This window comes from Plasmodium fragile, assembly GCF_000956335.1.
Source record: "Plasmodium fragile strain nilgiri unplaced genomic scaffold supercont1.43, whole genome shotgun sequence".
Classification (NCBI taxonomy): Eukaryota; Apicomplexa; class Aconoidasida; order Haemosporida; family Plasmodiidae; genus Plasmodium; species Plasmodium fragile.
The window spans coordinates 154,191-169,467 of record NW_012192623.1 but is presented as its reverse complement, the minus strand read 5'-3'; the positions used below and the strand labels follow the sequence as shown (position 1 = coordinate 169,467).

Here is a 15,277-nt window from a genome sequence, read left to right as displayed (position 1 = left end):
GCAGGTGATAATACTCACCCCGTTGTACACTTTGCGTAGTAACAATTTGTCGACTTTTTTTGTGTGTCCAGCGTCTTATTTATGCTCATGTAAACATCTTGGAGAATGGCCGTACGGGACCCTACTTTGAGTGCTCATGCATAGAGCCATTTCTCAATAGTGGATAGGCATTAATATGCCTTTAAATTTGTGCGTCCATGTAGGTCCAAGCACACGTATGGCATGACATCACGTACGATTTGAAACGCGATTTTTTGGTGCCTCTCTTTAGTTTATTCTCTTCTTTTTTTGTTCGTTTGATTGGCAATTTATTATGCTTTTGTATGTCGCATAGCCTTTTCTTTACCTTTTATTGATATTTTTTTTTTTTTTTTTTTTTTTTTTTTGTGCAATTATTCTCCCATGTCATATGCGCATTTTTCAAAAAAAACGCACAAACACATTTGATATATAAAAAAGAAAAATTTACATACCATAAAATTCGCTGCAAAAAAATGATATGTATCTGTTAGCGCATTTTAATAGGAACAGAAATGTCACTGTGTAGTTATTAATATAGGTGTCTATACATGAGTAATCTTTTTGTCTCCTTTGGAGAGAAAGAATTTTCATGTTGCCCATCTCCATATGGTTAAAAGACATGGAAATATAAAACATGGACAAGAAAAAGAAGGGAAAAAAGGATAAGGCTTCTAAAAAGGGTTTGCGAAAGGAGAAGAAAGAAGATGAAACGGCGGGTGCAAAGTTGATAAAGACATCCGACTGGGATGTGAATGCACAAACTAGATATATTGAAAAGGACGAAAATGATGACCCGGTTCCTAACGAAATGCCCTTCACTGAGGATGTGGGGAGTGAAGAAATAAATGGGAGGAAAATGAAAAAGGAGGTTGATAAGCTCCCTCATAATGGGAACAATACAAGTAATAAGAATAGTATGACATTCTTGTGACGGGGATAATACACATACATATGCACGTTCACACGGACACACATGAGTGTATACGCAAGAGTTTGTGTACACCATGTCGTCCGAATGTTACACATTGCAGATAAGGGAAGAAGTGAAATGGTGCGACGGTACACACAGGGTTGCAAAACTAATAACGGAGAGGAAGATGATACGACGCTGTCCCCTTCAAATGAATTTAAGTTGACTAACCTGAAAAATGATGAAATTTTCGAAAGCAATCTTCCAAAGAGTATAGGCGAAATATCACCTCTTAAAAGAACAGATTTTTTTGCAGCGGAAAAGGGGAACGGTTTCCATGTGAATGAGCTCAACAAAAGTGTCCAATTTTTAGAAGATATGAAAGGACTTAAAATGAAGAAGCAGAGAATGGACGACCTTGTTATGAACATTGGAAATAAAAAGGAAAATAATAAGGGAACACCAAATGGGCCCGACAGTTTAAAGGCTGGAACTAAGGGTGAAGTGACCTCCCATATCAATATTGAAGTAATAAGAAAATATTTGTATACCCATAAACTTAACATTTTCAGGGTTTAAAATGATGCAGTGTTTTTCTTTTTTTTTTTTTTATTTTTTGGGGTGGTGGTGATTGCGATATTGCGTACATATTCGTTACTGTGTTGATGAGTAATTCCACAGTTTGTTTATGCCTTAGAAGTGTGCCTGGAATGACCCACTTTTGAAATATCGTGTCAACTTATTTGGAGGCTACGTCCACAGATTTACTCTACCCATTCGGCATAGTTCAGGCGTGGTTTCATTTCGCATCTTCTGCAATGGTGCACTTTTTTTTTTTTTTTTCTTTCTTTTCCATCGCAGGAAAAGGAAACCCTGTCCTACAAGCTGAAGAAGCAGAAAAAAATTGAAAAATAGTAAACATTGTTTAGACAAAAATTAAGCAGCATTACATTAGTGTGTAAATTTCTGTTGAGGCAAATTTTACACACTCCCTGTTTTTTTTTTTTTTTTTTTTTTTATTGCATAATTATGAACCGAAAAATAGCAAGCTGAGCAACGAAGAAAAAGATAAGTATATGAAAAAGTACATGCTCAAATTGGAAAAGCAGTACAAAAAGAAAAAAGACGAAGATTTAAAAAAGGAAGTAGAAGAACAGAAGGAGGAAATAAAAAAATATCAAGAAAAGGAAAATACGTTCCTTAATTATTTAAAGAACCCCAGATTGAATTTGTCCAAAACGGAGGATTTGAATGACTACTTGTGTATTAGTCCCACTACAGTAGTAAGTTGGAGGTCGCGCATATGGGCACAGTACGTGTTTTTCAGAACGGGAGAGAACAAGCGGAAAATATATTAGGCAGGTTGGGAAATGCGTTTAAACGAACACCTCGCTACACATATATGTGTACTGTGCTGCCCCTCAACAAAGTACTTTACAGACGTAACCAAAGATGAAACGATGACGAAAGACCTGCTAATAACGAACAAAGGAAGTACGCTCCTACACGTCATCATAGTGCCACCATCAACGAGCCACTTTCACATAAAAGATATCATTAATGTGTACAACAAAAATGAGGAGAACTCGAAGAATAATTTGAACAATCAAATAGCGCCTGGACATTCCTTGAAGGTAAGGAGGGAGCAATCAATATGGTCTGCATCACAACATGTGTTCATTAACCTCTATGAGGACAAATACACGACATTTTTCACCCCCTCTTTTTTTTTTTTTTTTTTTTTTTTTTTTCCCTTGGGCAGATCAAAATAGGTTACAGCGTTTTCACCCTGAAGCATCAAAGCGACCAAATAAAAATACAGTCAGAAGGCGGGAACAAGACGATACACGTACATATAATTAAAATGAGAAAAAAAAGACAAAAAAGCAGGGCGAATTAGAACACGCGAGTGTACACTAAATGTGCATGTATATATGTGCGACATTTCGCTTTTATATGAATTGTCAGTTTTTTGCCCCAAACGAATTGCGTCTTGCCGGAAACTTCCCACAAAAAGGGCATGCTGCGGTGTTACTCCCTTTGCAGATAAAAGCGTTCCGTTCAATTCCAAAAATAAAGTTCCACACAATTTTCAATTTTGGACCCATTCGGTCTCACGAGAAGAAAAAAAGATCGTAATCAATTTGGGAAAAAAAAAAAAAAAACAAATGGAATGAATAAAAGAGCGTGTCGTGAGGTCTCCAAGACAGTTCTCTACAACCTTCATACAATTGTAACCATTTGTGATGTTCACCCAATTAATTGTTTTTCTTCGCATTTTATCCCCTCCCCCCTGTGTACCAGATTTTATATCACGAACGAAGGAGAAGAAACCAACGTACTCATATTACCAAGGAAGCTATTTAGCTTTTACGAAACACAGGAGAAAATTGCAAGGGAGGAAAACATACTAAATTTGCTCATAAAGAGGAAGGAAGATTCAAGCGAGGCTTGCCAAATTGGGGCACGTGACGGAGCTGGAGAAATTATTCAAGTGACGGAAAAGGAAGACACGTACTACACATTCAATAATGTAAAAAGTTACTCTCAGAATTTTCTCTACTTATATAAATATTTGTCCCATAATTTTGAGAAACTATATTTTGAGAATATTTTGCAAGATTGTTATTATTTGAACTTGAAAAGGGGAGAGGAGAAGGTCGTTACTTTTGCCTTTAGGTATGGGTGGAGAATAGGCACTTTGCATTCTTCCGCTGTGCGCTTTGTCTTCGAAAAAGGCGTTCAGTTTGTGTGTGGGGGGAGTCATACTTATAAGACATTCATTGGAAGGAGAATTAGGGTACTTTGGATATATACACATATTTTTACTCGTGTTTACAAATGCTATCTTATGCATGTACTCCTGCACAACCTCCACCAACGCAGAAGCGGCAAAATAGGAGTTTACGAGAAGGATTACCTCATCGTAACGGACATCGAATGCGACTTTGGCGAATTGGAAGACAAAAGAAAATGTGAATTTTTGAAATGGAACCAAATGAACGTTTTTCCGTTTTGTGTTAAGGCCTTGGTGGAGCCGCTGCTCTTAAATTTGGTACATATAAATGGGAATGTGCCAGGTGGGTTTGCCCGTTTTCCTTTGTTCCTTTCTTTGTACTATAAGTTTCTCAAAAATGTGGATCAAAGTAAAGATGAAGTAGGGGAAGAAAACGTTTTTTTTTTTTCCTATTTTGTACAGGGGAGTGTTACGAACGGAAGGTAGCAGAATACCTGCAAGGGGGGAAAAGAGACAACTTGAGTTACTTTTTCTACAGCAGTTCTTTACACTCGATTAGGTTTCCGGACGTCCAGGTAGTCATTCAATGTTCAACGTAATGTTGCGCTACACATGTGTGCTTAGTTTCATGCTGCTGTAACCTCTGCTGGTCGGTTCGTTTCCACAGACTGGTTATTCACACAAAGGGTACTTCCCCCACTGATTTAAGGTTAACAGCGGATACAGCGTTGCCGAAGTGGAGGTCCTGAACAATGGGCTGATTGACCTAAAAGTGTCATGTAGCGTATACGTAAAGGCAAACTCGCAAAGGGAGGAGAAGCATATCATTTTGGACAAAGAAGACAAAGGGGTGTACTACTACAACGAGGTATTCGATGTTGCGTGTCCTCATTTATTATACGATAAATTGGCAGAGGGGAAATCCTCACCGAGGGAGGAAGAAAGGAAGAAAGGAAGGAAGGGGGGAAAAAAGAAAATGTGCCCTGTGTACATATACCCAAAAAAATTCACCTTATCATATAAAAAGAGGCAAAAGATACATATCATTTTCAGGCCTCAAGAAAAACACGAAAATTACAAAAATTATTGCTTCCTTTTGGTTATAAAAAATTTGAGCAAGGGATCGGATTTAAGCATTGGTGATTTGTTAGAAATACAAAAAAATGGAGGCGAAGGAAATGGCGGATTTCCGCTAGTGTGCGTTAGGGAGAATAAAATAATTAAGGATAAAAAATGGAATCAACGATTCGAAAATGACATTTCAAAGTATGAAGACTCGTCTTCACCGGAGGGTGACACATGTTCGAGCTACTCCGAAATAAGTCAAGATGAAAGTTTAAAAAAAAAACAAAATAATATGAAGACCTACTGTGGGAAGAAAAACAAGAAAAAAAAATTCGTTGCGTTTTGCATGGATGTCTACGCTAATATAGTTAATCCCAATGTACATGTAAAGACAAAAAAATTGACCAAGTGTCTTTTACTAAATCCGCTGCATTTATATGAGACCAGTTTTACTATAAAGAATGCAAGCGATTTTTATGTTAATTATTGCTTTAAAAATTTAATTCCTTTGGATGATTTGTCTAAAGGGGAAAAGGGCGTTTCGTTTGAGAAGAATAAAGGAGTTGTCGAGGGGAAAAACACCAACGCGTTGAAGTGTGAAGAGAAAGAAAAAACGCCTATCCGTGGTGGGATCCTCGACGATGTTGCAGAGAGTAAAAGGAAAGAGGATGACCCATCTGCCGACAAAGATGCTTGTCAGATATGCTATTACAACTACGTAGATGTGATGCGTGACATAAGATTAGCTAAAAAGGGGGGCGAAGAAAGCATCACGGAGAGTAGAAGCAGGAGCGGTAGAAGCAGTTCCGATCGGGAAAAAACGAAAATAAGGGACGGGGCAGAAAATAGACCGATCGGCAATGAGGTGGAGAAGAATAAAGCGGTTGATAAAACGGGAAACACAGATAAAGGAACTCATCAAATGTTAATTAAGAAAAATATGACAGGGGGCGACACTATGGGGGAAGCAAGTATCCCCCCACACAGAGAGCACTTTCTCAATTTGAACAAAAGGGTTATAAAATATTTTTACGAAAGGGGAAATAGTGATGCGGTGAAGATGTACGTGTTGGTTAAGAATACGTCCAACGAAATTTTTAAAATGGAAAATGAGGAAATGGGGGGAAATGTGGGAACATTGCAAAGGCAGCAAAGGGAAGAGGTTGATGGGGGTAAGAAGTGGACAAAAAAGGTAAAGAATAAAAGTGTAACCATTTTCAAAGTTGAAGGAGGTGAATACTGCCTAAAACCACATGAGAAAAAAAAAATCTTTTTATATTTTCTAGTGAACCATTACGGATACCACGAAATGAATATGAATATAATTTTTTATATGGGTAAGTATATGCTGGAAAAAAAAGTTAAGGCGAGAATATTGACCAAATGCAAAGGGATTGGAATAAGTAGAGACTCTTTCGTCTTCCGCAACATTTACTCCCATTACTGTTTTTGCAACATGGTGAACATTGAAAACTTAGATAAGGACTTAAAATTGCTGAAGTTGGGCCAGACGTTTGAAAAGCAGTGGGGGTTCATCACCATGTATATGCTTTATTTGTCTGCCTTTAAAAATAAGGAAAAAAAAAGGAGCATAATGACACGCGAAGATCTGCTTAACCATTTCAAGAGAAACTTTCATTTATTTTTAGAGGAAGAAATAGACAAGAGTTGTGTTAAGCGGGAAGGTGAAGGGTACCAGTGCGACTTGTGCAGATGTTCTTTTAAATATGATTGTTGCATCCACTTTTTTGAGAATAAATTTTTGGCATGTACTGATGGACATGGGTATTCTTACGAATTTGGTTCGGAAAAATATATTGTGGAAAATAGAAAGATGCGTAGTCTGATGGAAGAACCTTCTCGTTGCAACCATCTTAGTGACAAGTTGCATGGAATTTACAAATATCATGCAGATAAAGATTTGTATATACATAACAACAAGGCAGAGTTTGCGGCTCACCTTTTGATGTATCCATCGAATTTGTTATTGCTTCCGTTAAGAGAAACGGTTTTCCTCTTTTTCGTGTTCCTTCCGCATGCGGGAAGTATAAGTCCCCTGCTCAGCGTAATGCAAAGCGAGATAGGCAAAGCAGCATGCACAGTGTAGTGTGCAGAGAGGCATTTTTTTATGCCCAGTGAGGGGATGAAAACTGACACCAACAGTGGATACACAAAACGTTGTCATCATTTGTAGTAGTGCCCATTGGGGCTTATATGTGTGAGTACCCGTATTTGCATCATCTTTCTCGCGCCCCGCCACTTAACAGACCATTCCTTCCAATTTCCCCTGCAGATAAACTGGAACAAATTTCGAAGAGACATCTTAATTGAGGGCGAGTGCAAAAATGGAAGCGTAAAAATAAAATATGACAAAAAGATAGGTAGTTGTAACCCTGTTAACACGAAAAGGGGAAAGAATTACGTAGGAATATGCAGCGACACATTCCACGTGAAGGTAAAAAATTTAAACGAGTTAGACATTTCTTATAAAATATGCCAATGGGGCAAGAAGGAATTTGAATATAATTATCATAAAAAGGAGTATGTGGTAGTTTGGAATTGTACTGCCAAGTTGGACTACTACTATGAAGACTTCTACACCTTTGCGAAGGTTAATAACGTGAAAAGGGAAAAGGACACGGGTTTTTTTTATCAAAGTGGGGAAGAATTAAAAGAGGAAAAGCACTCTTGTGTTAAGAAAAATAGTGCACAATATATGAAAGAGGGTCCCCTTTTGAAAGGAGAACCTTCCATGGAAGAAGGTAGCAAAATACACGGCTGTATCATCACGGCGGATTGTCACTCAAATGTGGTAAAGGGAAATCAAAGTAAAACACACGAATTTAGATTGCTGATTTTTCATGATGATGACACAACGAAGGATGAAAATTTTGTGAAATTAAAATTTCCAGTAAAATTGAACTATTTTCATTATCGAGAAGTTATAAAAGTGTCTTGTTATTTTTCCCGACACACATTTGATTTTGTCCTAATGAGAGAAGAAGACTTATTGCTATCTTTGTTGAGCTATGTCAAAATGGTTGTACGTGAGGGCAGATGGTGTGAAAAGGGGGCCACTACTTGTGTAGGAAATGAGACAGATGGGGAGAAGGGAATGAAGACAAACTGGACAGACTCGTTTGTAAAGGAACTTATGGACGAACTGGACTTTATAAAAAGACAAAAAAAGGATGACAGAGTGTGGGGAGAAACAATCAATGAATATTTCGAGCAAATGAAGAAGTTTTTTCCCCCCAATTTTGATGAAGATGTGTTAACAGAGTTTAAAAAATTTGTGTTCCAAATGGAGTCAACATTTGAAGGAAAGGAAATGATGTGTGATAAAATGAGCACAAATGAAAAACACACAAATGATGTGGATGGAACACAGGAAGAAGAAAAACCTGTCGATGAAATAATTCACCAGGGAAGTTTACGTGCAGATGGCCATTTCTCCCATGATAAGGGTGAACATACAAACAGAAAGGTATATGAAGGGGTGGAGAAATTTGTTTGGGTACATAAACTCGTACATGGGCTGAACAATAAAGTCGATTACGATTTTATCGATTTTGTGAGGAGGAATAAGCGCGAATTGAATTTTACATACGAACGAGGGGAAATCACAGGGGTGCACGATGTGCTAGGTGTGGGGGTGGCGGACGTGGAAAGGGGTCGAGAACGGGGGAAATTGAAGGGGGAGCAGATGAAAAGTGTAACAAAAGACAAAATAAACCCAGCCAAAATGAACGAGGAGGGGAAATGCCACCCTCAAGATGAATCCACAAACTTATTCAAAAGCTACTGCTACGAACTGAATAAGGAAAATAGCACCATATACGTAATAGTAAGCAACAAGAACAAATATGACCTTCACCTGAAGCTGCGTTCGGCTGCGCACATAAATGACAGTTTAAATGAAGCATTCCACTTGTGCATAGATCATTTAATTATGAGGAAGAAATGGCCAGGGATTTCCCGTTTTTTAAGTGAATACAAGTTGGATAAAGGAGACAGTGTGCGTTGTAAGGGGGTCAATTTAGACATTGTGAATTGTGGAGATTATAGCAAATTAAAACACTTAAGCGCTGCATATGTAGGGAAAAACGAAAAAAAGGGAGACCACTATTATCAGTACGTGAGTAACATTCTACGCGAAAAGAGGGAATACTGTTTTGGCTTAAGAAGTAACTTTTTTGTGGACTCTGTCCAATTCGAAAATGTATTAAGTTCCATGAAATGTTCCTTTATAAAACTCCACTTGCATGCAGACAATGTCAATTTGTATGAGGATAAAATTATGTTGAATTTGAGCAAAAGCGAAAGAATCTTTAAAATATTTATTGCCTCCCACATGAAATCGTTGCACTTGTTGAGCCCACACAGGGAAACGAAAAATGGCGACAAATGCATTTTTGTTAATTCTCTTTTTATAAATAAGGAAATTTTTAAAAAATTCGAAGAGATAAGCAGAAACGAGAAAAACGAAGAAGTAGACAAAATATGCAAGTGTTTTGAAGAAATATTAAAACCACGGGAAATCGACATATTTAACTCTTCTAATTTGAGGAAAAGGGTCCATTACACTTTTAGTAAAATTTATCACATTAGGCATGACAAAGGGGGAAGAGGAATAAAAGGTGTAGCAGAAGCGGAGGCATCGCCACAAAGTGCGTGTAAAGGAGGGAAAAGGAGTGACGAAGGTTCAAATGAAAAATATGAAAACCGAAGCGGAGATGGTGACACAACGGAAGATCCGTCCCACTCTTCGGACGCCGCAGATATCGCAGACATCACAGACATGAATGACGAAGGGAGCGAAATCAGAATTGAGTGCGCGAACAAGTATATGGACAAGAAGGAGAAAGCGAAGGTGAAATTATTCTTGGAAAATGTTTTACATAAAGAAGGGAAACACTTATACAAAATTGACTGCAATTATAGCTATGCCAATCCGATGGATTCCACCTCTGAAGTTAAAATTGAAACAGCTTGCGATGTTTTAAATGAAAAATTAAAGAACTTGCTCTCTCTACAGTTTTATCTATCGGTTAATGTGGAAAGACCGAGAATCACGCTACTACATAACAGTAAAATGTAATTAAAAGAGGCAGTTTTAGTAGATAAGATATCGTGTACCCGAAAGTAGTGCGTCAAGGGGAAGTATAAACATACACATGAGCGTGCGAGTAAATACGAATAGATATGTACATGTAGATAAGCGTAGGCCCCATGGCTTAGCCTAAAGTTACAATTTAAGCAATTAAATGGACACTTATGAAAAACACGTAGCACATATGAACACGTTTGTGTCCTTCACCCCTTTCGCTTTTTTGTTATTTTTTGGTAGCTCTTATGGCAAGAGGATAAAATTCGATTTGAACTATTTCAACAAAAAGGCGTACAAAAGAATTGATAAAATGTACAAAAGCCAAGTGATTAATGACATATTATATGAAGACGTGAACGAAGTAAATGAATATTTTGATCAGACGTTTTTGAAAAACAAAAATCTAAAGTTGTATTTTTGCAATCAGCAGCAGATTCCTTTTTACGCGTACATATACACGAAAAAGTTCCTTCAAATAAAAAATGTCTACATAGGTCACGAAGAGTTTGACCATTCCAACACGAAAATTGTAAAACAAATGAGCTCTGTATAAGACATTAGAGCTGTGTCAGTTTTGTGTGAACCTGTATTTTTGTTCGTGTTGAACTTCGGGGACTCCATGAAAGGATTGCCCTCGTGACTACATGGATGTGCATGCACGTATATGGATGTGTGTATGTATATGTGAGTGTACATATCCCTCTTGCATGTGCGCGTTCCCTTTTTCAGTACTACATCAAGAGCAAAGGTAAGGTTTGCGTAAAGCTAGAAGTAGATGAACTGAAGCTGAAAAATGAACTAAAAAATAATCCAAGCCGTAATATGCCCACGAAGAGTGCAATAGACAAAAAGTACATACAAGAGGATTTTCTAACATTCCAATATTTAACAAGTAAAAGGCAACAAAGGTTTTGTGTGGAATGTCATTATAGCGTGCCCTTTTTAATCATCAAAGAGAACCAGCACATATTTCGAGAGTTTAATAACTTGAAGAAGAAAAATCAGAAAATAGAAAATTGCAGAGAGCTGAACGAAATTGAGAGCAACCTTTCTGACAAAATAAAGGCGGGAAAAATAATATATAGTGAAATTGAAATGAGGAACAGCGCCTATTTTATTTCCATCAGTTTTAGTGAATTAAAAATGTACAAACTTTGTCTGTTTTTGTTTAATACGACGAGATTTCCCGCCACATGGGCTGTAAAGGAGGACGACCCACATAGCGTAGTACTACTTGGAAAAAAAAAAAGGAAAAAAATACGAAAAAATAAAACGATTCCTCTTGCAAAAATAGCGCTGAAACGTTCACACATAGAAATCGCTTTTTTTTTTTTTTTTTTTTTTTTTTTTATATTTTTACGAAGAATAATTCTTACTCCTTAAAAGGCGCCGATAATAAAGTATTCCACTTCAGTAAAACGAAAGACATCCTATTTGGAAAAACATACGACATGCATGACGTGAACCTTGGAAAAGACGAAAACTGGAATAACCCTTTTCTCTTTCCCGATTACATTATAGTAACATTCACGTAAGTATTTTTTTTTTGTTTTTTTAGTAGTTATCTTCCCATATCTTAATTATGGATGTATGTAAATAACGCTACGTGTACATTTTTCGCCTTATGGACGCAGGCCAACCAACAAGAGCGACGTAACAAAAAAATACTGCATTGACGTTACCGATGGCGAAAAGATAGATTTTTATTTAAAGGGAGTTTATATACCAAAAAATGATGAACAAACGAAAAATAGTTAAAAATGTGTGAGGGGACAAAAAAATTAAACTAAACTAAATTAAATTATAGAGCAAAAGGGGCAAAATGGTAAGGTGGACAAAAGGCAACATGACAAGTTGCCATGTTGCGAAGTAGGCAAAATGACCACCATGGGATAGCTAGCTTTTTTTATCATTCAAAAAAGCTTTGCACACAAATAAAAAAAAAAAAAAAAAAAAATAGCTATACAGCTGTGAATGTAGCAATTTTTTTTTTTTTGTTGACATTGTAAAAATAGCCCATTCCTGTTCACAGTTTTATAGAAGCGACGAATCTTCATTGGTGATCACCAACTGGTGGATAAAACAACACCTTTTTGGGCGACCGATGGAGCAAACTGCTTTCCAACGTATGCGCCTAATTGATTCTTAACCTTTTCTTTGTTTTTTAGTTTTTTGATCAGTCGAATCCTTTTTCATACTGTCTGCATTTTGAGGGTAGTGGGCCATGGATGGCCCAGGCAGAATTTTATTGTATATATTATGAATATAACTGTAGACGTCTTCCCCCTTCTTATTGTTCTTCATATTCTTGGTGTTTTTTTTATTTTCATTTAATGTGTGCTCATTAATTTCTTCGTCAATGGAGCCAAAAAGATCTGGTCTGTTAATGACAAAAAGAGATAAATTTCCTTCAATGTCTTCAAGAGGAGTGAAGGATGCTTCCTTCTTTGCCTTTTCATATAGCTTGTCTTTCTGTTCCTTCCACTGTGGATCCAATAATAAGGTTTTCAAATGTTTCGTCATATCGTTGATGTCAATTGGTTGATTTGTGATTGGGCACAAGTGCATGTTTTGATTGTTTAGACGATGTTTTTTTGATTTTTCGTAATTCTTTACAACTATGATTCTTTCTTCATTTTCATCATCATCATCATCGTCTTCCTCATCCATCTTCCTCTCCGCAACTTGATCTTCATCTAATGAGCTGTCGCCATCTTCGCCATAATTTTCATCGTTCATTTTCCTTCCTTTTGGTCCCTTTTTAGCGTGTTTTTTAGCCGCAGCGTATTCCTTTTCTTGGGAGCTATCTAAGGATTCCTCTTCGTATCCATTACTATGACATTTGGCTCTCATTTTACTTTGTCCCACACCTTCTTCGTAATATTCGTCCTCTCCTGCATGATCAGTATACTGCTTATCCGTATCTGCATCAAATGTTTCATTGTCCATGCGTTCCATCATGTCATCATCTGCGTAAACTGTTTTGTTTACATTGCTATCATGATAAGAGATATTTTCAATTTTTTCCAAATTTGTGTACTTTTTATCTGTATCGAATAGTTGATTTAGGACATAATTTTCAACATTGTTAAAGTCAATGGACTGGGGAAGATAATCATCATTTTCGTCAAAGTTAATTGTTTCCACAACGGAGAAGTTTGTCCAATCGTAGAAGGTATCACATTTCGTTTTTTGCTCCATTTTCCTTTCTTCTTCTTCCTTCTTTTTCATATTAAAATTGTACACACTGTACGAGTAGTTTATAATATCACTTTTGTTCGTGGAATATTTTTTTAATTTGTCTATTATGTCATCATTTGGTAGTAGGCACTTTACATATATATCGATAAGTTTTGAAAAATAATTAAAGTAAAGATTATTTGCTCGCAAAAAATCATACTGATTGTTATTTTTTTCTCTATCTATGAGTTCATTTAAAAATTGATTTCCATTCCTTGCAACAAATAACGCTGTTGTTTTGATTAAATCGACGTCTACTGAGCTGATAAATGGAGTTGTAATTGTGTATATATCTTCCTTTACTTCAATTTTTTCTTCTTTCTCTTGTGCAATTTCCTCATTTGACTGATCATTTATTGCATAAATAATTTTATTTTTTTCTTCTTTATTGTCTTCTTTTATAAAATCACATATTTTTAATATATGTTCGTTATTACTGGCTTTGTTTAGGTCTTCTCTTTTTTTTATTTCTAAAATGGCTTTGGGGACTAAACTTTTTTCCTCTGCCCCTACGAATAGCTCATGTAGCTTGTACTGATAATAGTAAAAGTAGGGGTGCGCGGGATTTATAAAACCGAACTGTTTTTCCTTCTCCTTGTATATTTTTTGCTCGAATATTTTTCCATTTTTTTTAACGAAAGCAGCTGTTTTGTCAATAACACTTTTCATGCTGTTTGGTGGCATGGTCATTTCTTCCTGCAGGAAGTCGAGTCTTCTCCTCATAACATCATGATCATTGACGTCCACGTCATCATCGAATAAGCTTCCCCTAACTATGGCCTTGTCCATTTTTCACATATACGTTTGTATTGTGTGCGTGTCGTATTTTTTCACTATGGAAGGTAGATATTTGTCATTTATTATGTCTCGTTTTTTTAGAGAATTTTATTCAGTATGTCTGGCTTTTTTTTTTTCCCTCTCGTAGGGCTCACGCTGTGGTGTGAATATTTTACAGCGCACAGAGATGGGAAATTTTGTTTTTTTATTAGTGTGCTTTCTACTGTGCAGACTTATTCTTCTGTACGGTTTTTTGATTAGCCTTTTCATATAGTTATATATTTACGTCCTTCGCGCTTAGTCTAAAATGGGGATTCAACGCGGATAAGGATGCTTGTCCTACTTTGTAATAACTATGTGCAAGCGCGAGCTTTCTGATGTTGCGTAAACCCTCCCTTGGTTCCACAATATAATTTACATTTGGCTTGGTGTATTATAATGCCACTTTTTTTTTTATATTGCGACTACTTTTTTTTTCTTTTTTTTTTCTCTCCTGTGTAGACGGAAAGTTCGCCTTGCCGTATTGTAGATATTTTTAAAAATGCGTTGTACGTCGGCCTTAAGAACAAGCTATACACATGCAAAGCTGGCATATGCAGATAATGCATACAACGCGTAGAATATTTGTATACATCGTAAATGTACATGCATATGCACACTTTAGAGAAAAGTCTTTTTTTCGTAATTAAATAAAATTAATTAAATGAAGGCAGAAAATGGCACAAACGCGAAGATTTAAAAGCATAGAGGGTGTTTAATTATGCTCAGGTTCTCAACACCCATGCCATTTAATTTTCGTAGAATTAGCAGCACATGTTCATTGTCGGTAGAATACGCAAGCGTGAAAACAAATGATTTGTATACATATATAAGCAAATGACAGCAAATATGCAAATGAGAACATATATGCAAATGCGTAAAAACGCAAAGCAGATATTGGTCCATGGAAGGGGGAAAATGAATTGCCAATTTTGAAAAGGATGTCACTTTTTTATGCGTTTAACAGTTAAGAAATGGAATGGGCCAATTGGTTTTGGGTATTAAAAAATACATGGAAAAAAAGAGAAAAAAATGTTTTGCAGTAAAATCGTGGTTCATATGTACCTATATACAGTTTATGCGCATATTTTATTTATGTAATACGTAAGTATATTATACTTATAAACCGCATGAACCAAAAGTAAGCCCAAAAAGATGTTAACAGGTTTTAAAAAAGCTATCGTTACTGCGCTGGCGTAAGAACATGTTATATATAATTAATACATTGCATATTTATGCGCGAACAAAAAATTCATATCCGTTTATTGCAAATGCTTGCTTTTAAATATGCATATCCGGTATTGAACACAGCACTGCCAATGGTATGTAATGCTTTTCTTTCGTAAAGCACTTTTTTGTTCAGCATTTTATTCATTAC

The 15,277-nt window shown here is 36.4% G+C and overlaps 2 protein-coding genes across 2 annotated transcripts; one reads left to right on the top strand and one right to left on the bottom strand.

Annotated features, from left to right (window-relative positions):
- Positions 1-655: 655 nt before the first annotated feature.
- AK88_03647 (uncharacterized protein) lies at positions 656-11,601 on the top strand (the record flags this gene model as incomplete). Its single annotated transcript, XM_012481258.1, has 17 exons — positions 656-923; positions 1,053-1,459; positions 1,793-1,845; positions 1,977-2,214; positions 2,362-2,565; positions 2,694-2,780; positions 2,978-3,066; positions 3,236-3,610; positions 3,818-4,011; positions 4,131-4,243; positions 4,378-6,798; positions 7,027-8,364; positions 8,431-9,830; positions 10,084-10,372; positions 10,573-11,067; positions 11,208-11,374; positions 11,478-11,601. 17 exons carry the CDS (start codon positions 656-658, stop codon positions 11,599-11,601), a joined length of 8,262 nt encoding a protein of 2,753 aa, XP_012336681.1.
- A 387-nt stretch (positions 11,602-11,988) lies between these two features.
- Positions 11,989-13,872, bottom strand: AK88_03646 (uncharacterized protein; the record flags this gene model as incomplete). The annotated part of the gene is made up of 1 exon (XM_012481257.1): positions 11,989-13,872. The coding sequence occupies one exon, from the start codon at positions 13,870-13,872 to the stop codon at positions 11,989-11,991; it is 1,884 nt and encodes a 627-aa protein (XP_012336680.1).
- Positions 13,873-15,277: the final 1,405 nt, after the last annotated feature.